General features: G+C 37.5%; 1 protein-coding gene across 8 annotated transcripts in view; it reads left to right on the top strand.

The window, feature by feature from the left end:
* The window catches only part of LOC110397297 (cytochrome P450 4V2-like), a 92,749-nt gene that overhangs the window by 41,935 nt on the left and 27,589 nt on the right, over window positions 1–23,225 (top strand). For 7 of the 8 annotated variants that reach the window (XM_021393392.1, XM_021393385.1, XM_021393387.1 and 4 more), the window contains 4 exons: window positions 4,635–4,701; window positions 5,253–5,410; window positions 19,882–20,011; window positions 22,578–22,689. In XM_021393392.1, the coding sequence (XP_021249067.1) occupies window positions 4,635–4,701; window positions 5,253–5,356 (171 nt within the window). In that variant the 3' untranslated portion in view covers window positions 5,357–5,410; window positions 19,882–20,011; window positions 22,578–22,689. The remainder of the gene's footprint in view (window positions 1–4,634; window positions 4,702–5,252; window positions 5,411–19,881; window positions 20,012–22,577; window positions 22,690–23,225) is intronic. The other variant, XM_021393386.1, reaches the window with a different exon arrangement.

The raw sequence follows: 23,225 nt of genomic DNA on the forward strand, positions 1-23,225 counted from the left end.
ACACCAAGATAGAAAGATGCAGAAGTAGAATGGGAGATAAAACTGAGGGCTGAAGTTATCTTCGTGCTCTGTTTAATCCAAACCTGGTTTAAAACATCAGCAGTCCTCAGATGTGCTGTCAAAAACTCATGGACTTAAATAAGAGACTGGGAAAAATAGAAAGCACAAATGCAACACGAGAAGGAGAAATATTTCTGGCATTCAAGCGTGGTTCTATTCTCAAGGGGAATGAATGAAGACTCTGGAAAAGAGCTGCTGAAGAATCAAAGGAAATATGTCACTGTGAAAACAGAGACTAAAATTCTCAAATAAAGAGCCAGCAGGAGACCATCTGCAATACTCATCTGCCAATCCTTGAGCTAAATTCATATTTGCTAAATAATGTATGCAGTGTCAAGCTGAGAACCTTCAATGCTTTCTTATAATAATAATGTTTTCAGTATCTGTGTTAGTAAGTGTGATCCTGCTTAATCTTTCTGATACGAATAGGTGCCTTACAGTAAATGAGAGGCAGTTTATGACCTTTTTTCTCCTTCCTTTTCCTCTCCCTTGTTTGGGAAAGAATAACTAGGGAAAAAGAAAAAAACACACCGTAAAACCTCTTTTAGTCTCATTAAAGAAAAATCTGGCCTTATACTTTAAATCTTCTTCTCTTAGTGTTAGCACAGAACATAAACTTTAGTTCTTTCGTTGCTATTTTGATTAATAGTAAGTGTCCCTGGCAGCGTCTTATACTCAGCTTTTTAGTTATACTGAAAATCAATGAAGCACATCATCTTGATTACACCAGATCAGCAGAAATCTTTCAGGGGGCAAGCACCACTGTTGGTGTATTGAACAGGGGCATTAGTCTGCCGTGAGACTTTGTACAAGTAAGGTCTCTGATCCCAGAAATTTACGGTCTTATTCAGGCACAGAGGAAACATTTCATACACACAATGATAGTCTTGAGGGCAGTTTGTTCATAATAAATTAAAGCAGGCTCTGGAGCTGCTCAAGTGGGCTCTTCAGTTTGTAGTCATTTAAATAAGATTATAAACTAAACAAAACTGGTTTTCCATTAAAGTTGGTGTTACACCGTGTTTTATTTCACCTCCAATGCTCTGCCTTATGACTGAGTCTGAAGTATGTTGTCTTGTTTCCTGAAGGTGTTCAAGAAACGTTTAGATGTGGTACTAAGGGGCATGGTTTAGTGGGGAAATATAGGTTGTAGGTGGACAGTTGAACTGGATAATCTTGGAGGTCTTTTCCAACCTTGGTGATTCTGTGATTCTTGAAAATCACCTAAGCTGGGAATAGGAAGACATGAAGCCTGTCATTTCTTCTACCCAGAGGAATCCAAAATTGTTATGGTGATAGACGTACAAAGATCAACAAAATCCGTGCTTCCAGAGAGGGAGGGAAGGAAATCATTTGGTATAAACTTCTTAGTATAAGATTTATTTATTTTGTGAAAAGGGGTTATTCTGCCATGATGAAAGCTGCATTGCAGTCTCTGAAAAGCAAGGAAGGATCTGGGTAGAATGGAAATCATTCATGGTGACAGTCTTTCCAGTAGAAGAACTGTTAAATTAAAATGTGGATTCTTGTTCCCTGCCTAATTTCCCTTATATATGGAGGTTTCTTTTTGAAAATTATTACTAGCTCATATAAATCATAAAATATCTGCATTATAACATAATAAATATATATTTCTACCTCATATAAAATGCAACAATAATATCAGATGTGAAATTTTACATATTTCTAGCCGAGCATTTCCTGGAGCAGTGAATTAACTGCTTTTGCTGTGTTTTTTTTTTTTTTTTTTTTTAATTGAAAAATGTGTTATAGTTGTTTATAGATTTATTAGAGTAATTTACAGATATGTTATAATTACCAAGGTTTATTGAATGTTATAAGACTTCTTTTTAGTAAAGTTGTGCAGTGGAGATGTTGAAGAGTTATTTTGCATCATTTGGGTAGGAAGAGAGGGGAGCAGTGCAATCCTAGGAGGGGCTGAGAGGAGCAGAAGGAGAAAGGCAAAGATGTGTCAGCTTTAGAGTTGCTCCTCTCTTCTGGACTTTCTGGGACCTGACTGCTTTGACAGATGCCTTGAAGCCACAAACCTGTGGGCAATCACTGAATGCAACTTCTTATCTGAACTACCTTGCCCTGAGAACTCTGGTGAACGGTTGATAAATCTTGCATACAGGGCATATTGTATGAGCCTACATATGCCAAAACTTTGGATTTTAGAGAAACCAAAACTTTAAGATGGGCAAAATGAGGCGGTGGGAGCAACTGACATAGATATAAACATGAAAAAGAAATTGAATAAAGAAAGAGGATGTATACTTCTTTACAGTGAAGGTATTCTGTATATATACAGAAATATTAGTATGGCTTTCAACAAGCCTCTGATGTCTCTAGTGCTCACAACGTGACCAGCTAAAATTTCAGGGAAAAGGAGAAATGCTTTCATGAATGCTAAAATGCATTTCAAGAGATTGGTCACTAGGTGGCACTTTTGCTTTGATTGGTCTTGCATTCAATAGCCATCGTGAAATAGGAACTTGTTTTAGTGTAGCTTTTATCAGAGAAAGTATATGTTCAATAGATCTAAAGAAGATACTTTAATTCTTACATGCATAGCTGAGAAAGAATCACAAATAATTAAATTGGCATCTTCTTTTGTAGATTTCAGAGTTCACAGCCGGTAGATATGTTTAGCTACGCTTTTCCATGTGACAAGGACACAAGACAGCAGCACAGGAAACAAATCCCTACCTGTAGAACTCTACAGTATTTAACAAAAATATGCATCAGAACCATTAAAAATGTGAGCACTTTGGCTCACTCCTGGGAGTTAGACTTAAAGCCATCTTGAGTACAGTGCTTTCGTCTGGCCCTGAATTAGGGAGCTGGAGGAAAACTCAGCTTGAGGAGCTGTGAGAACCTGGCCCTTGAACATTACTGCACATGATACCCTTCAAGCCAGTTTAGGCTATACTTCAATAATGTATGACTGTTTCCTTCCTGCATAAATTGCTCCAGTTCAGACAGGGATGAAATTCTGAGTTATTTCTCTCCAACATTTGCTCTGGATGCAACCAAAGTGGACCGTGTATAATGATGTCCCAGCACAGGGACAGGCTCTTGTGAAAGCAGAGGATAAGTAATATCTTACTATCATACTACAGCTCCATAATCTCCAGGTAGGCATTGGTCTTCGTAAAACTTTCAGCAGTCAGGCAGGAGGAGAGAGATGTGCACCAGAGTTGAACAAACCAAAAATTTAGAGAAAGTTATGGACTGAAAAATGGCCTCCAATTACAGCAAGAGACTGAAGCAGTGGTTAGGAACTTCTGTCACCATTTAGGACTGGGCTACACCATGATATAAGTGGTCCTGTCTTGCTCATGGGAGATAGACTGGACAGTCTTCTATCTGCTGGCTCTGATCAACATCAGCAATACAAAATCTGGGTTTGTAGTACAAGTGATTTTTCAAACTTGAAATATCATCATCAGATTTTTTGTTTATTTATTCTTACTCATTCGTTAGCTGGTTCAGTCTTTCCATTCTGCTGCAAGTAGCAGAAATTTATACTAGGAACTTGTTTTACTTTCCTGCAGTTGTGTTTGTTTAGAAATCTCAAGTCCAATCAAAATCTTAATAAAGCCGAAGTAATGAAGAAAAACGATAAGAAGGTAAAATAGACATGAATGACTAACACAAAGGTGGGAATTACTTGTGCTATGTTGATAAGTGGGACCTTTGACATCACTAGGAGAAGGCTCTCCCCTGACCCTGGCAGTGCACTTGATAGTGCCTCCCCCGAGACTGCCTGCATTTTGGGTTAACAGCAGGGCAGGGGGCAATGGCTAAGCCCTGGCAGTACCCTGGGTAGTGAGATACCACTGTGTAATGAATATTTTATTCGTATAGTATTAGTATTTTTTATTAATTAGACAGTTTGGATTATTAACTTATTAAAATATTAGCTATGCTAGCAATACATTTTGATGGGTGTTTACGATATGTTCCCTTTTGCCCTTAACAAGGTTTTCAATGTGACATTAAGTAAATGGAAATTCACCTTGGGTTACGGAGGCATGCAAGGAAAAAGTAGCAAACTATCCCAAGGCAGTAGCACAGCTTCTGCTTGGAGAATTGTCAGCCATTGACTGAAAGCAAGAAACACTCTCCTTTTGCAACTCTTTCTACTGTTTCTGAGCTCTTATATTATATTACTCTGCATAATACAATAGAAACTCATCTTAGTTGGCTTCCAGGCACTACCTAATGAAAAAACATCGGTAAAATAAATAACACATAGCTTCCTCAAAAATAGAGTTGATATTGACATACAGATTTCATACTTGGTTCATATTGATTATTTTTTAATTTTATACAGAATTTTCTGTATTTGATATTGCTTTTAAAGCTGCATCTGCTAGATTCATAGGACTAGATGGCAAGGTCACCTTCATACATAAAAAGTACATTTCTGTCTCTTGTGGTTGCAGGAAAAAAAGCTGAAAAACATGACCCATGGCCATCCTACAGGCTACAAGCTACCATTAGTATTTGTAAGCAGTTTTTCTGAAAAAAAATCCTCCTGATATTAAAGCTTTTTTCATTATTTCCAGCAATCTGATTCACAGCTGTCACATGTGGCACTGACAGCACTATGTAAACCTTCAGACAAGATGAAGGGTAAGTCTATTGAACTAAAAAATATAAGACAAATGTTCCAGCAGAACCTAAATCATTTTTAAAAGTCTGGTTTGTGGATAAAAGGGAATGCAAGAAGTTCAGGTCAGATTTTTCTGAATTTAAGTCATTAACACTGGTTTCTCAAACGTAAACGTGCACGGCTGAAATACTCCAAAACAAAGAGCAGTCTCAGTAGACAGGCCACAGAGGGTATGCCAGGACTTGCTGTTACTTTTCCATTCCAGAAGAGATCTTTCTTTATTAGTGTTATCCAGACCATCCGATATGGATTAATTTACCCCAGGAGAAACACTTGGAAAAGAGATGGATAGGGTAATCTTACAATAAATAATGGGATTTGAAATATCTGCTTATTTGGAACACATCACTTTCTTTCTTTGTTTCAAGACTATCACTTGCAATGACACTCTGCACTTTTCTCTGGCTTGACTATGGGGAATTCTAAAAAGTACATGATAATAATACTGTTATATCATCGGGAAATTATAGCAATGTTTTCAGTTGCTATTTCTGTGTTCTGATTGATGGAGAGACTCCCAGCTGCAGTATTTCAGAGGCATACTTACAATACTATGATGACCATCTACAATACTTGAGGGCAAACAAGATTATAGACAGAACTCATGCTTCCTAAATGCATTGTCTGAACATAAAGGACACCCATGGTGGAATGACTGATGCCTGCCTGGTAAGTGAGACGTGCAATTTTTCAATACATTTCATTAACAACTTACTACTTGCAGTTGTTTATGTCATCAAAGCAGCCTATTAATTGGTGTATGCTTTGATGCAAGAGGTTGTTTTATTAAGCATCTAACAAGTGCCACTGGATTTATTCAACCACAAATCTAGATTATGCCCTGTGAATTTAATGAAAAGGATTTAGTATGCTTTAAGAATGTAATCTCTTGATAGAGCTAAAGAATAAACCGCCGTTATGAATGGACTAAGCTTAATTCTTAGCCTAGACATTCTCCTCTTTCTGACAAATTCAAGAATATAGATATGGGCCTGACTTGGATACTGCATAAGCAGAGATCCTTTTACTGACTATAACACTTTGATTCTTGAAGTTTTCATCTCTACTTGTAGCGCTGCAAAACATGTTAAGGCCAGCTGAATGGGCAGTGTGTGGTGTTGATGAGGTAAGAACGATGTTTCAGATAGAGATACCATCATATTTCTCTCTTCAAGCTGGATTGCAGGAGCAAAAGAAACAAGTAAAATTTCTAGAACATCATATAATAAGTGACTCTACACCGAAATGAATGATTTCTTCGTAGGTAAAAGAGAAGTGACAGATGAATGCAGAGGTTAAATGAATAGGTTTTACATGTGCATTTATTGGATTCTTTCACAGAAAAAATTCTAGTCTGTATATTTATTTTTTAGCAAATTAGATAAGAATGTACAGTAGACTATAAATATTAAAATCAACCACTAGCAGTTTACTACACTGTAATGCTGAAATGGTTTGTGGACTTGTAATTCAGATCATAAGATCAGTTATGTAAAGTACAGATCTCTCTTTCTGTAGTGTGTTGCTTATACATCTTCTTTCTAAAGTGCAGTCAACAGGCATTTTTGACCGACTGGGATCGTTCTGATGTCCATTTTGCTATCGCTCAGTGTATAAAATGTTCACCAAGAATCAAAGGCTTTTCAAAGCATGGTAGACAGTAAAAATAGATTATGTCAATTTGTGGAAAGTATGAATACCCCTGTTAGCTATGACAACTGTGGATCAATTTTGTTTTGAAGGAGTACTTGTTAAATTTATAATAATGTGAGAAATAAAAATAAAATCTCTAAATAAACAGTAAGTATTAAGAGAGATATCAGTAAAATTAATGTACTTGGTAACTCTTTTAGATATGGTACTGTAAGAACTTCCACTGTTGCGTTCTACAATTTTGCTACCAAGGTAGAAAGTAAACAGATACAAAACAAAGTGGATTATTTAATGTTCTTTATTTTCAGAATGCAAGTATTTGAAAGGAAAATTATGATGTGTTCATTAAGTATATTAAAAAGGTATGAATTTGTTAGGAAGTTTGTTTTGTTAGCATTTCAGCTTAGTTTTATTTTAAAGTTTTAATTTTTAAGGTAAATGGACAAATCAAAATTTTGAAAAAATATTTTTTGATGAAATGAATTGTTTCTGAATGTTTTGACAGTATTCATTAATTTCCCTTGATAAAATGCAGATCAATTTGTACAAAAGCTCTTCTTATAAACAAAAAGATTGGGAAGTTCTGATTCCAAAATGATTTTTTAAAGCTTTTTACTCAACCTTCTTTTTGACTGGGGCAATTAGATGGATTCAACCCTTCTGCTCTTATTAAAAAAAAAAAAAAGGAGTACCTGACTATTTCCTTTTCAAAGTAGGAAATATTTGACATTTGCAGAATGACATCCATATCTTGTTTTTAATTCACCTTCACAAATTTCAATTTTTACTCATATGCTTATTTTTCTGGTTGTATCTGTAAGTCTCAAGTGAACATATCTGTAATACCTGTAAACCCTTAGAGGGTATCAAGAAACCCTGAATTTTCAATCAAAATATGGTTGTTATAGACACAAAAAGTTTCTGAATGCGGACTATTTCTACACTTTTTGTCAAGTAATCTGTTAGAAATGACTTATTCTGTTCAGTGACAAGATGTATTTTGTACTTGCCTGTCCATCAATGGGGCGGAGCCTCTCGCACCTGAGGTGCACAGGACAGAAGGTGCAGACAATGGTGCTATTGACAGCTGACTTCTAACAAAAGAAAAAACAAAAAGCACATCTGGGTAACCTATGTTGTAAGTCAGATTCCCTGTGTCAGGTCTCAGTTTTGATTACATATTATTCTCATTTCATAAGCAGAAGTTTTAAGCCATAATGATGTCTCATAAGCTTCTCCTTAACACTAAGCAGCTTTAAGAACGCAAGTCTAGGTAATCAAATTAAATAACCATTCAGTCTTCTGTGGTTTTATTTATCATCCCTCTGATTTCTAGCACTGATATCTTCTCCTCAATGACCATTCTTAGTATAATCAGAAATGTTTTCTATAGAAGAAAGATAAAGAAGATTTTCCCCTATTATATGAGTATACAAGTAAATAGTGCAGCAAAAATCTTTAGGTAAGAAAATTAGATACATATTGAGTGCAGAGGAGGGCACGATGATGATCAGAGGGCTGGAGCACCTCCCCTATGAGGATGGGCTTGAGAGAGTTGGGGCTTTTCAGCCTGGAGAAGAGAAGGTTCTGAGGAGACCTTATAGAAGCCTTCCAGTACCTGAAGAGAGCCTATAGGAAAGCTGGGGAGGGACTTTTCATGAGAGCATGTAGCCACAGGACAAGGCAAAATGGCTTTAAACAGAAAGAGGATAGATTTAGTCTAGATATTAGTAAGAAATTCTTTACTGTGGGGATAGTGAGACACTGGAACAAGTTGCCAAGAGAGGTTGTGGATACCCACTCCCTAGAGGCATTCAGAGCCAGGTTGAATGGGGCTTTGAGCTACCTGGTCTGGTGGTTGATGTCCCTGCCTATAGCAGGGGGGTTGGAATTAGAAGGTCCCTTCCAACCCAAACCATTCTATGATTCTATATCTGTGGAAATAATTATTTGAGATAAAATGAGAAGTTGGAAGACCTCTGGCATCAGGGAAGGAGTTAGAGGAAACTGGAGGTTATGCTCGTGCTAAGCAGTATATATAGAAGAACCGGCCATCCCACTGCAATTTTAAACCATAGACAGATTAAAATCTATGGCTTGAGGGAAGATTGGTGAAGGAACTTAGACAAAAAAAATGAAGAGAAAGGGAAAGGGGATAGAGAAAGCTTAATATACTTTTGCAGTTGAAGCATGTAAATGTCTAATAAGTCAAGCAAGGGAGGAAAATGAAGTATTGCTGACTTTTGGACTTTCAACTATTACATAAATATGAGAAAGAGTAGTACTTTAAGAGTGGAAACACAAAGCCCCAGTTCTGTCCATCAGCAATGTATGGCAGTATATATAATTATGTAATAGAGGGAAAATAGAAAAAAGAGTAGCAATACAATTTATACTTGGTTGATGGATAGTCAAAGTTCAAGGAAGCACAGTAAGAAGCACAGCCGTTTGACTCGGATACTTTTTCAAAGTATGCCAGATGCAGCTTGAACCATCCCAGCTACATTTCAACTAGGGCAATGTTTATATTCTCCTCTTCTGAAGAAGAATATTCATTTTCTTGCCTGTCAGAAAACCAGCCTTGAAATATTGCAGGAGTGAAATGGATGTCACTGCCTTTCAACCTCTAGGGTTAGAGTGTTTCAGATGCAGCTAAAGTGACCTATGCACTTAAAGAAAAATAAAAATCCAGCCAGCGGTCAAGTCTTATGACTGTAAAAGCAGACGATGATGACATGAACTGTTTGGGATTCACTACAGTGAGAGAGACTCTGTCTCTCCTCCAGTCAGCAGGTGGTCCACCTTTCCCTATAGCAAGGCCAGAATTTCTCCCTGTGGGATATTTTTCTGTATCTTCTCTATGCTACATCTTCAGGACTATGAAGTGTCATCAACAGCATGATTTACTGAACCTCTCCTGAATCAGAGGAGAGTCAGCAGGTTGCCTCTTGTAAACAACCCCTGGGCCAAGTCTGTGAAAGCTGGCCCACCCGGGTGGTGCCAGGGGCTGCATGGTGTGCTGCCAGGGTCCACCGTGGGGCTCAGAGCTCTCCCAGGTCAAATTATCTCTGTTGAACGGCAAGGGTAATTAGCCTGGATTCAGCACAGTCCTAGTACAAGTATTTGCTTCTTTTGTTTGCTTCTTTGTTTTGCTTTGGAGCTTGTTCAGAGATTTGGTGCTTTGTGGTGCTAATTTGCAGTTCATGATCGTGCATACAAAGCACACAATTTCATCGGTTGTCTTTCTCTGCATATGAGCTTGCTTAATTACTTATTTAGGCAGAGGTTTGGTCTTACAGTTGATGTGTTGGCTGAGGGTGCTGGGTGTTCTTTTAGCTGAAAGAGCATTCATTAGCTCTTAAAGTGCATGTAAATGCAAGAACTATTTTGATGAATTCAGAGAGATGTGAATTAAAGTTGTTCCATAAAAATTTGCTGTATCTTCTGTTCTTAATAGACTTTTATATCAGTGGCCTATTACCTGATTGCAGAAGATGAGCTCTACTTTACAAGTAGTAGGTTAATAGGACCCTAAAGTATGTTGTGGAATTATGTGCTAAACATTCAGTTATCATCCCATTTCCATTGTCAGCACAGTGATAAGAGAGATGAATACTATAGGGTGTCAGGAATATAAATCAAAGTGGTTCCAAAGGATGTATTTTGTTTAAATATACTTCCAAGTACCAAAAGATACGTAAAATTCAGGCAGGGTTTTTCAGAACAAGCAATGTATTGTGTCTTATGTGTGTGTTAGCAGCTATCCCTTCTGTCATATGAGACCTGTAGATGAACAGCAGCAGTAAGAACAATTGAAAAAGAGGCCCTATGTGAGTATGGGTTTTTGTTTTCAGATTATCCATTTAAGTGTTTTATTTTTATATGAATTTAGAGGGTTCATATCTACCAGCTATGAGTCGAGCAGCCTGCTTGTTTGCAAAGTCTTATCACAAGGCACAGGAGCCCAGATGAAAATTCTTACTGAGATAATTGAATTTTCACTACTTATATATCTGTTTCCCTTATGAATCAGTGGAAATTGTAGATTGTGCAATTAGTATATTTATATCTTCCCCAGCTACACAGTATAGAAAGCTATCCTTCCACTCTTGTATTTACATTTTATTTGCCAAGTGGAAGATCATATCTGAAGTACACATTTACCTAGAAAGGAGTAGTCATGTTCTTCCAACTATCTACATATACACATAGGGAAAGACAGACTGCATTTCCACTTCACTGTATATTGTTCCTTGGGTTACTAGGTTTCCTTATTTGCTAGTGGAAGAAACAGACAGTTACACATTTAAAGTAACTATCTTAATCAAATCTTAACTGACAATAATAGGAGTCAAACATAAGAACTGCTTTTTTTTTTTTCCCGGTCTGTCTTGATTTCTTTGATGTTTCTGGAGTCTATTTTAGCTTGAAAGCACCACATTTCCTGAACACATTCTTGGGGATATAGAAAGTCCTTGATTATTAGAACCTAGGGTAGAAAAATTACACTTGGATAAGCATGACTTTCAAAGCTAACACTTAAAATGGTGTTTTTTTATAATCCTGCAGAATGGCAGATTAGGGCAGGCTAAAAATAGGGCAAAAGATTTTTGTATTTCTCAGTTCAAAGCACAGAAATAGCACAGAAACAATGAGTTCAGTTTTAAAATAAACTACTCTTTTCCTCATTTGCAGTTTGATTAATTTTTATGATCATATTGACACGTCTTCCTGGTAACTCTGAATACTGGGCTGTGAAAATGGACAACGGTAGATTACAGTTGTGGTGGGATGTATCCTGTGTTTTTAACAGATTTATTTTGATTGTAATTAAGATTTATACAAATGACCCTGACAATTCAGGCCTTAGTTCTACAGTCTCAAATTCAGTACTATTTTATTTCTTTGGCTGAAACTGAGTGTTTCAGCTCAGTATTACTGATCTAAACACCTCAATCAGTTCCTCTTGGTTGCCCTTATCAGGAAATAGCTTCTTGGAAATAGAACAGGAATAACTTTTTACAGTTCTTCACTGGGAAGAGGTCCCTTTCAACCTCAGTGTTTCTGTGATTCTATGAAACAACGTTGTGATTAGAGCACTCTTCTGGAAACCAAGAAACAGAATCCATTTATTGCTAGTGACCATAGAATCATAGAATAACAGAATTGCTCAAGTTGGAAAGGACCTTCAAGATCATCAAGTCCAACTGCAACCTAACCATACTGCTCTAACCACCCACCGCTAAATCATGTCCCCAAGCACCACATCCAAATGGTTTTTAAATACATTCAGGGATGGTGACTCAACCACCTCCCTGGGGAGCCTGTTCCAGTGCTTAACAGCCCTTTCTGTAAGTTTTTCCTGATATCCAACCTAAACCTCCCCTGGTGCAACTTGAGGCCATTTCCCCTTGTCCTGTCACCAGTGAGAAGAGACCAACCCCACTCTCACTGCAATCACCTTTCAGGTATTTGAAGAGAGCAATGATGAAATTTTCAAGATAGTGTGTCCTATTTCTGGGAGGAATATCCTAAGCATGACATGGGAGAAATGTTCTTTTGTTCATTGTAGCTTGTCAATACAAAGCATCCAGTGTGAGGGAGATGAGACCAGAAGTTTCTCTGTTCTAGAGTGAGAAACAAAGGAAATTTTAGTTTCTGTTCCCATCTTCTCTTTATGCGTTGTACACAGGGACTGAATATTGTACAAAAGTCAAGATTTGTAAGATCATCTCACAACCATTGTTAGAAAGACAGATGTACCTGAACATTTCAGACAGACTTTCAGATATAGCTCTTTGTCAAATCTAAAACAGAGACACCAAATACCCAGTTAAATAGGACCAAATTGTCCTGGTTATAACCAATCTGTGTTAAACTTACACACAGTTTAAGGGATGCTGATGAGGAATTTAGGATTGGGAGAGAGAGAGGTGGTTAGCAGTAGTGGGAGAAATTGCGATGGACATAAGACATAGTTCTCCTTCCAGCTGGTGCTATTTACTTAGAATTTTTTTTCTCCTATACTTGTCTTAAGAAGTGTCAGTAAATGTTTTTGGAGGTCCAGCTGTGAGGTTCTGGCTTGAGGTCCTGCTTTGACTGTACAGTCCCATTTCCGTGCCACCCTCAGGACTGTGTTGTTGTGACTGGGACTGTGTTGTGAGCAGTGTCAGAGAATACTGCTGAGATGGAAACAAAAAGATAGAGGCAGACAAAAAGGTGGTAATGGGGGAGGGGACTGGGTGCATGTAAGTGCAGAATTGAGATCTGAGAGGTCAGTGATGGTGTGACTGCTGTTTGAAGATTGCTCTCCTGGTAAGTGTCTGTTACTTCAATTGCTCTAGTGGGCTGAAACTCTTCATTGTTTATAGTACTTAGTCATTATATAAAACAGATGTATTTTGCTTTCTTGAGAGATGCTGGAAACCACTCAGGAATCAAAGTGTGTGTTTCTCATGAAATGTGAGGGTTATGTCAGGTCCTTGGAACTGAGGGAAAAATGCATGTTTTCTATTTTTGGGAAGTTAGTCATGCATTATTGTGACAACAGAACCGCTTTGAGTAAAACTGTGTGAATAACTGGTTTTATCCAGTTGCATACGACACCAAGCTGGCAGGAAGTGTCGATCTGCCTGGGGTGGGAAGGCCCTACAGAGAGATCTAGACAGGCTGGATCCCTGGGCTGAAGCCAATGGGATGAGCTTCAACAACACCAAGTGCTGGGTCCTGCACTTTGGCCACAACAACCCTAGGCAATAGCACAGGCTTGGGGCAGAGTGGCTGGAAGACTGTGTAGAGGAAACGGACCTGGGGATGCTGGCTGACGCTCGGCTGAGCATGAGCGAACAGTGTGTCCGGGTGCCCAAGAAGGCCAATGGCATTCTGGCTTGTATCAGAAATAGTGTTCCCAGTAGGAGAAGGGAGTTGATTGTCCCTCTGTACTCAGCCCTGGTGAGGCTGCATCTCAAGTACTGTGTCCAGTTTTGGGCCCCTCACTGCAAGAAAGACATTGAGGCCCTGGAGTGTGTCCAGAGAAGGGTGACGAAGCTGGTGAGGGGTCTGGAGCACAGGCCTTATGAGGAGCGGCTGAAGGAGCTGGGATTGTTCAGTCTGGAGAAGAGGAAGCTCAGGGGAGACCTCGTCGCTCTCTATAACTACCTGAAGAGAGGTTGTAGTGAGCTGGGGGTCAGCCTCTTCTCTCTTATAACTAGTGACAGGACGAGGGGGAATGGCCTCAAGTTGCACCAGGGGAAATTTAGGCTGGACATTAGGAAATTCCACTTTTCTGAAAGAGTGGTCAGGCACTGGAATGGGCTGCCCAGGGAGGTGGCTGAGTCACCGTCCCTGGAGGTGTTCAAGAAACATTTGTATATAGCGTTGAGAGACATGGTTTAGTGGGGTTATTGGTGGTAGGTGGACGGTTGGACTGGATGATCTTGTAGGTCTTTTCCAACCTAGCTAATTCTATGATTCTATGATTCTATCCTATCCCTTGGTAGATGAACCAAACCTAAACAAATATTCAGGTCAATATCTAGTGAAAATTTAACAAGTCTCCTTCGCAATTAAGTATGTTTCATTTTTATGCAATTCATGTTTAACAAACACAAAAAAAGAAAGTTGGAAACAAAAGGGTATGATCCTGGGGTTCTGTTCAGAGAACAGGGAGGAACAGAGACTTGGACTTCCTGGAACTGCTCCCACATCATTAAACAGCACTAGAGTAGGGCTGCCTCACTTTGTCATCTCAAGCATATGCTACTTGATAAAAATAAGGGTGTTGCAGGCAGGAGTTAGAAAAACTCATTGAGGCTCTTGCCTGTGGTCTGGACTGCTGCACTTTTATATTCTAATCACAGAGTTTGAATGGATAATAACGCCATACCTGGAGCTCGTGTTATATTTATCCCTAGTGGCTTGCTTACAAGTTTCCAGTCCTAATGAATGAAGTTTACAGCAGTACTGAATGTAAAAAGAGGAGGAATTTAGGGGAAGAATTTTTATTTTTTATTTTTAAATTCCTTGACACACTAAACTGAAGCACTTCTGGAATTATCAAAATGAGAAAAAAAAAAAAAAAAACCTCAAACCTTAAATATTACTCCCATAAATTGTACACTTTATAGGAAAATAGCTTGGGGTAAACATGGTCAATTACAATGCCAGGGATGTGTGCATTTGTGAAGTGGTAGCTGCTTGAACTGGTTGTTTTGGGACTGAGCAAGTGAAAAATTTTCTCTAACAGCTACTAAACTTTAAGTAATGAACTCTTACTCCATTTTTGTGAATCAGAAAGCAAGGGGTGGTTAAATAATAGTTTTACTGTCACTAGAACTTGGGGAGAAGAAGAATAAATGCAAAAACAATGTTGACTCCTTTCTTGGATCTGCATCTTTCATTTTTTTCTCACAGTAAAGTACCAGAATGGAAGACAGTGAATCCCACTACCTTCTTGAAGTTTTGAGAAACCGTGGTCTCAGGATCCTCATGGAGATTTTTAGGAAAAACAAGTTCCAAGTCTCTCAACCACTCAGCCTAGTTCCTCTAAAATAGACTGGACTAACCGAATCTATTTCAATCTAGTTTCTAGATTTCAAAGGAGGTATAGCATTGACCTTTGTAAACATCACAAAGGTCTCTGAACACTTATTTATTGCCTTAAATGTTCCTTTTCGCCACCTGTCCAAGTCTCTGGATTCAGCAGCTTTCTGCTCCTTTCTATTCCTTGATACTTCTCTGTTTTCCTCATAGTAGGAAGAAGAGAGTTTTAGCCTTCAAGGAGATCTTTGTGCTACTATAAGGTAACAATAAATCATGTGTTTCACATATAATTAGGTATGTGGCACCCTTTCTGTCAGTAGACATGGTGGCACTCTGGCTTCCACCTGGGTAGACAGGCAAGGATTACTGAAAACAGGGTTTTCAGCAATGATGGACAGAGCATAGCAGATAACTTGACACAAAGCAAGGATCAAGAGGAACCTTGGGCTTGAGGTTTTGAATTTCTGGTTTTATCCAGGATGTAAACTGGCTTTAGTTGTCTCTTCCAGAAAAAGAAGCTTCTTGGCTTGTTCTCTAGATGGCCATATTGCTACTTGCTGCATATTATGGAGGAAAGCAAGAGCAACATTTTGCTGTCAGGGCATGTTCAATATATAATCCAGCTCTGACAAGAGCTGGCAAAATACATCACATTCTAGCAGGGCTTTTTCTGTCCCTGAGGAAGAGGTAAAAATGATAGACATTTTTATGGTACTCTCTCTTTTTGCAATATAAGATTTCTATGAAACCTTCTCCATGAAGAACCCTTATGCTGTTTTTTCAGTCATAGGCACAATACATAAACGGAATAACAATGAATTTTAGCCCTCTAGGTCACTTTTATATATGAACGCTTTAAAATTAAAAAAAAAGCCAGGAAATACTTTGGCTTAGTGCTAACTTATACTATCATGAGATTAAATCTTGAAAATACATTCAGCTTTTAATATACGAACTGTTGATTTGAATGGTTAAAAAGCCTATAACAACTGTAATTAAACTTTAATAATTAATAGGCAGTAAGATAAAATGATATGTTTTATTTTGTAATTTTCCATTAAACTGTGATAAGAAACATCTGTTCTCAGAAAATTAAGTATATAGAATCTCAGCCAGTACCTGCAGTACACTTGTAATACACCTCAACTGATTAAGAATGTTTATGCAAGAGCAGGACAGCAGGGAATCCATTTAGCACTCTGATGAATAACTGTGTGCTTAAGGTTAAGCTGGTATCTAAATGCTTGCTGCATCCAGACCAAAGAATATAATGAGATATTTAATGATAATCTTTGGACTAGAATCTGAGAAAGAATCATTAGATGCAGGAAGAAAGAAAGGGGTTATTTTTGCTTTTCTCTTTCCCCTCCTCTCCAGCAGCTCAATTTTATTCAGTGCAAGTCAGCTTGCAGTGCAGGCTGTTCCCTGCACGGTTTGTGGAATTGCAATGCTCATATTCTGTATCCTGATTAAAAGACAATGGGGCCACCCAAAGTTTAAGCTAGGGTGGAATCTGATCAGTGAAAGTGATTCTGAAAGAACAGAAGATGAAGAAATAGATAAAGGATTAAGAAGAGATGAGTGAAAGAAAGAAAAAAGAGAAAAGTGATAAAGAAGCATGTGTCTGTGAGGTGTGTGTGTGTATTAATGGTTATTTGGGAAGTAAAAGGATAGTTTGTAAAAGATCCCAAGAGAAAATCATGTTTCTTCAAACCTTCACAGCCAGCATTTTTTGGATGTAATCAACTGAGATTTATTGTCTTTCCCTTTCTTACTTTCCTTCTCTCCCTCCCTCCTTCCCTCCCTCCCTTCCTCCTTCCACCTTTCCTCCCTTCCTCCCTCCCTTCCTCCCTTCCTCCCTTTCTCTCTTTCTCTCTCTCTCTTTCTTATATGAATAACAGTTATTAATTCTACAGGTGTTTATATGAGTTTCTGAGGAATTAGAAATGAGCACAGCTTGAAGAACATTATATATAAATAATTGCATGGCTATGGCAACAAAGAAGGAATCATATTTCATGTTCAGAAGAATATTTTTATGCCGCAAGATACAGATAATGAAAAGAAAAAGAATTAAGGTGACTATTTAATAGCCTTTAATCCTGGTGATTGAATAAGCGAGGTGATGTTTTGCAAGGCAAAGAATGACAAAAGAATATGCTCACTGTACTTCCTGAATGGATGGAGACACTTCAGTCTTTGATAGCACTTCAATGTTTGTTTTTCTTGTGTTACTGCATTAAAGGCTGTAAAGGCAACTGAATACCAAGAGCATTGTAATGAAAAAAAAGTATAATTTATCTTGAGAGAGATGAGAAAAATTACATCTTAGTATATTACACCGGATAAATGACCTGTAAAAAAGGACTGTAATCACTGACTGAGACGTCTGCTCAATGAAATTCAACATCATCATAACAGGAAACGCAGCAGATCGTTCCTGGTTTCCCTTTCTGCAGCATAGGACTTGGTTATTCTAGAGAGGCTGAAATAAAAAGCCACTGGCAGAATGACTCATTGAGGAGTAACTTCGTTGTAAATGTCATATTCTGATCCTTTCAGAGGTTTATGAAGTAAATAAGACCCTGACAAGCAGGAGTGCCAATGGTATCAACCAAATTTTGAAGACAAATCCTGTACTTTGAGTTGGAAATATCCACTACCAAACTGATCTTTTCAATAGCTCAGTTTCCTCAGTAGAAAATTACGAAGAGCAGCTTATGCCTGTATGTAAGATCTGTGTATGTGTTCATTGTCTCACACATGATTAGCAGGGTTCCTAATTTCTCTGTGTTTTCCTGCAGCTGGCAGAGAAGGTGGGTGCATTCATTCTGCATGTGACTGAAAAATGTTCTTAGGCAATCAGTTTTGTCATTAGAGCTCAATTTTCCATTTTGTCTCCACATTTTTATAATGTTTTGCCTTTCAGATGTTGTCAGAGGAGGATCATATATTGTGGCTAGAACTGTAGTTGTAACCTAAAATTTTCAATATTCTGTTTGACTTTCAAGAATAAGAAAATTCTTATTCTTATGAAAAGTTCCTAAGTTTCTGCATATCTTCGTGCAACGTATGTTTTGAGGCATGCTACATATAGGTATATGTAAATAAAAACTTGTGCGTTTGTTAATGTTTATGTATACAGTTATTTAATGTTTTCTTCTATTTTATCCAGAAGATGTATATACAATTAACTACATGGAGTGTCCCATATCTCCTCTCAAACAGATCAAAGAGAGGATTGATTTAGGTACAAGTGGCCCAGAGGGAAGAAAGAGTTGAGGTGTAGCAGCTCTTTGAAGAAATATCACAGAAAACAGAATTAACATGGGCAGCCAGACACGGTTTTTCACTTGTTTCATTAATGTTGCAGATAAAAATAACTATGCAATTGTGATTTTCAACTCTCAGTCTGAATTGTTACAGCAGTATGGATGGTATAAAGAAGATTAATCAGGTGATTCTGTTCTCCATTTTATTATGGTCAAAAATACAGTATTTAAAGCAAACAAATACGCAAGTTAATTGCACTTTGGTATTCACTGCATCAAATAAGCTGAAGAGAGATTACTATAAGGCATGCATATGAATTTTGACAATCTTATCAGTCCTATTTGTTCAGGAGACAGTATTTTTTCACATAGAATGTCTCCATTTGCTACACTATCTCAAACAAAGAACAGGATTCAAATTTTTTAGAAAAAGGAAATGGAAACTCAATAGGAAACATTTATTCCTATTCAAAGTGATTTGGTTGACTCATGCCCTGAAGAATGTGTTCATGCTGTATTAGATAACAATAGCTAGTTATAGCAAGTCATTATCTTTTAGAAAGAAATATAATTTCTCTCAAGGAAGAAGGATCCAATATATAACCAATCTGACAGCAGGCCTTAAAACAAATTGTGGCCAAATCACGTTTTGTGCTTAGAAAATTTCATTTATGGAATACAAGCAAAAGATTCTATTTTTTCCTCTTGAATGAAAATGTGTATCAGACAGCAATATAGTACTTGACACGAAGAATTTAGCCCCCAGATCTGAAATGTATGTTACAGACAGATTGGATGTTTCATTGTACTGCCATTCCCCTTCCATTGGTTGCAGCATTAGATTTTTATGTTAAAATGTCATTATGACACAGCTATTTATTTTGAGAAATTACTAATGATGGGTGTATTTTGCTCGCAGTTTTCTAGCAGAAACACAGGAGAGTGAGAATGGCAGCAGGGTAGGAGATTGTTACAGCTGAAATAATCCTTACTTGCAAATTTCTTCTGCCTTTTGATCTGTCAGCAAGTCCCTCTTCACAGCAGACACGATTTCCAATATGTTAACAGCAACGGAGATCTCTGCAGAAACTGAAAATGAGCAGTACTGACACTCTAATCTGTGAAGTTAAAGTAAAAGCAGATTTGGAGCCCAAATGGTACAAATAGAAAGAAACATTGAAAAAATTACAAGAATATTTAATTTACAAGTATGATTATCAGTACATAAAATGTATAGTAAATTTGGACAAAAGTTTTGGACAAAACTCCTGGATCTAAGAAAAATAGATATTCGTTTTCTTTTTAGTATCATAGCAACTTATCCACCCAAGAAATGCAATAAGGGTTTATTTATTTATTTAACCCAATAAGAAGCTCGAGAGTTTGCCAGAACAGCAGAACACTGTTTTTATTTTTAGTGGAAAATACAGATCTGTTATTAACAGCAGCAAAATGTGTTATGTCTTATAGAAACTGTGCAAACATCCAGATATATAAGTCTGTTTTTTTCACTTTTACCACTGATAGTTTTCCTCTCAAATTCAAGATGTTATGGTCACATCAGTAAAGATCATCTTTCATGATTTGATGCTCTAGACACAGAGCTGAAATTGTTGATTTCTCCTCCTTCTCCCCTCCTATCTAACATTTTTTTCTCTCCTCTTCATCCTCTAGAAAAGAAAAATGAGGCTTGATGGAGCGTTTTGCTGTTGCTGCTTTTTTTTAGTAGAAACCGTCTGCTAGGGCCATGGAGATGATTGCCCAGGACACCCAAATGCATTATTTTATGCTGGTCATCTGCAAGGTATGGTTTTTACAGCATTCATAATCAAAAATCTAAGAGCTAGACACTCTCGTTTCGATTGTGATCAATCTATAATTGCATACTTATAAAGTAAAATACAATTTAAACTTTATTTAAATCACCACAGACAGCTTTCTTAATGGGAAACACATTGAAACTAGTTTTCATTCAGAACTGAATAAATAAAACAAAGGAACTCTGCCACCATGGCCAAAACCTTAAACTGATGGTACATTTGATACATACAAATAAGGAAAAGTTGCCACAGAAAGCAATCTATGTGATTTCTCAAACATCAGTTATTGTCGAGTGCTGAAAAGTACTTCAGGTTTCTTTTTCGTAGGGACCCAAAGCAAATTCTCATGGGTTTTTATCAAAGAAAAAACAGAATTACTTCTGAAATGCTGCTAAATTTTCACTAAGTTTGAAATACTTGCACAGTATGCAACATCTTTTGTCTTCCTTTTCTCCCCAAAGAACAAGTTCCACATGCAAAATGGAATATTAATTGATTTTTTTCTTTTACGCATTTTTAGTAATGCAAATCACTTGAGGAAAAAACTTAATTGCAGTGGCACAGCTTCCACAGACTCTGAATAGTCAGAGTATAATGAATGATTAAATGTGAGGTCTCACTACTATGCTGGAAAATTGAACAAACCTAATGGTATCAATGGCTCTTTCATTTTTGCAGATTTCTAATGATTAAATTAAAATGGTGAGCCAAAAATTTCTCCAGCACAAAAAGCACTTAAGAGTTCTTGTTATGTGGGAGTAAAACAGAAGTCGTGATTTCAAATCTATTTGAAGTCCAGTAACCTCCAGATAATGTGCTAGTAGCAGTGGTGCCCCCAGCTACCTTGACTGTAATCTATTTGCTGACAACCTGAGAAACACAAAGCCCTTTGTCTCCAAAGGTCTCCAGCATCCAAAGTGGCTTTGCAATGGGTTTGTTACCAGTGTAGCAGGGGTACATGCAGAGAAAAAACACTTGAGCATTTCTGTGGTTTTAAAAGAAAACACAGCTCGTGGTGATATTTAAGAAGCCTGCCCAGTGAAATTGCTGCAAGTCCAGGTGTAAGGAGATTCTATAGGGATGTTAGACCTGTTCAGAGCTCTTTCACTATAAACAGCACAGTTTCTACGGTCCTAGGAAAATTTTATACTTGAAAGAACCTAGAATTTTTTTCTTCTGGCCATTTCTTTACCACTGCTTACTCAAAGCAGTGTAGCTGAGGTCATTTTATATTTCATGTCTGAGGTTGTCAAATTTATTTTCAGCCTTGTCAAGTCCAGCCTTTGCTTTTTCTCTCTGTGTGAAAGGGACATTTAGTGTAAGACTGCTTCTGCTGGCATTTCTTCTTCTGTCCCCCTTTTGACATATTGCTTTTTGTGCCATGTATTTCTCTATGACTGCTCCTGGTTCATTTTAAACCACAAACTATTTTCTTTCTCTTCTACATTGTCTCTCTTACAACCCCTAATGCAACCTTTAGACTCCCTGTGGAAAAGCAGATATTTATGGTATTTGGTTTGCTATTCTTTTTTCATCTGAAGTGAACTCAGGAATCTGATCAGAATACCTTGAAAAGAAAATTATGCAATTCTACATCAGGATTTGGGAAAAGTGTGGTAGCGTCTCTTACCAGTATTTAAATGCTCCTGATGGTGCGCTCTATATCATAAAAACCATCGCATCAGCTGCGGTGACTTTTGAAAAACAAGAGCCAAGCACAGCATTAATGTAGTTTGAAATCAAAATATTTTCAAGAGATACACTATAGAATGGAGAATAGACAAATCCCACAAGGATACAATTTCATTACTTATTAATCCCATAATTTATGTAATAGCTTATCTATAGTCAGATATCCGTTCTCCCACTGATCAGCAACTCACGATTCTCTTTTGTCATAATGCAAAATATTTTGGGGGGGTCACTACCTGGAGTTAAACTGCTATAGATAAAATCAATCATAGGTAAAATTTAAAATTTATTTATTGAAAAATATATAAAACAATAAAGTATAAAATATAAAAAATAAATATAAAAGCCAAAAGATTTGGAAGTAGAATGTATAAAAACCAAATGGAAATTTGTAGAAATTTGTTTCAGTGGTATCAATCTGCATATAGCTTTTAAAACTATGTCCTATTGGCAATTACATTTTTTAAGAGAGAATGTAGGAACTGCTAACTCATTCTGAAATCATACTCTGCTTACTGAACAGGTAAAGAAACAAAAGTCAAGGAACTGGATCCAAAACACCTCCTTGCTTTTGGCATGAGTTCTACAATGTCATGTCTGAAGCAGAGCTTAAAGATTGCTGCGTGGCACAAATTTATAGCGGCATTGATCTTATTTGAATTAGTAAATAAACCATCTAAGGTATTCTTCTACTGAATTCCTGGTACTGATTATAGTAATCACTTTGCTACACCACTGTAAACAGCTTCCTTGCCATCTGTTCGCAAATCAGTTCATAGATTGATCTGTAGAGTAAACTTACACAGTTACATGCTTGTTTGTTTCTGTGCAGTTGTTGATGTGTTGTGTATTCACCAGGAAGCCCCCAGCATACCTGTGGCTTTTGCAGTATGTGGTACTAACCAGGGAAGCACTGCTCACTCATTCAGTCTTCTGCCAGGTGCAGTGGTTCGGATCTTCAAAATTTGGAGTAAGTTCTTTCACACAAAGCTGACAACAGCCTTTTTCTGTTGGTCTGTCATTTTTCCACCCTAGAGTTGTCTGTATCTGCATGTTTCCCAGATATGCAAAGACAGATCTCTAAAAAAGGGGACATGGATAATTCGTGAGCTGAAAGTGTGGCTGTCTCAAATCATGCTCTTGGAGCAGGCGGTTCCAGAGCCCATTTATGGATGCTGTTTTATATCATACCTTTGTCAAAAGAAAGGCTTTTCAGCCTGAGCATATTTTGCCAAGAAAATTCTGGATTGTCTAGAATTTTCATACATCTTTCAGCATAATCTTAATTATTAATCTTAATTATGCTGAAAGATGTATGAAAATTCTAGACAATCCAGATCAAATACACAGTTACTCATTCAGAGGTATCCTGTGGATTCATGGTTTTCCCTGGAATTTGCTGGTTTCCCATACGATCATTTCTGCCATAATTCTGCTCTGGGAGTGTACTTGTTATTGCCAGTATGTAATTAGATGTGTAGATAACCCAAAGCTCCTATCACAAGC

Source organism: Numida meleagris, chromosome 4 (genome assembly GCF_002078875.1).
Source record: "Numida meleagris isolate 19003 breed g44 Domestic line chromosome 4, NumMel1.0, whole genome shotgun sequence".
Classification (NCBI taxonomy): Eukaryota; Metazoa; Chordata; class Aves; order Galliformes; family Numididae; genus Numida; species Numida meleagris.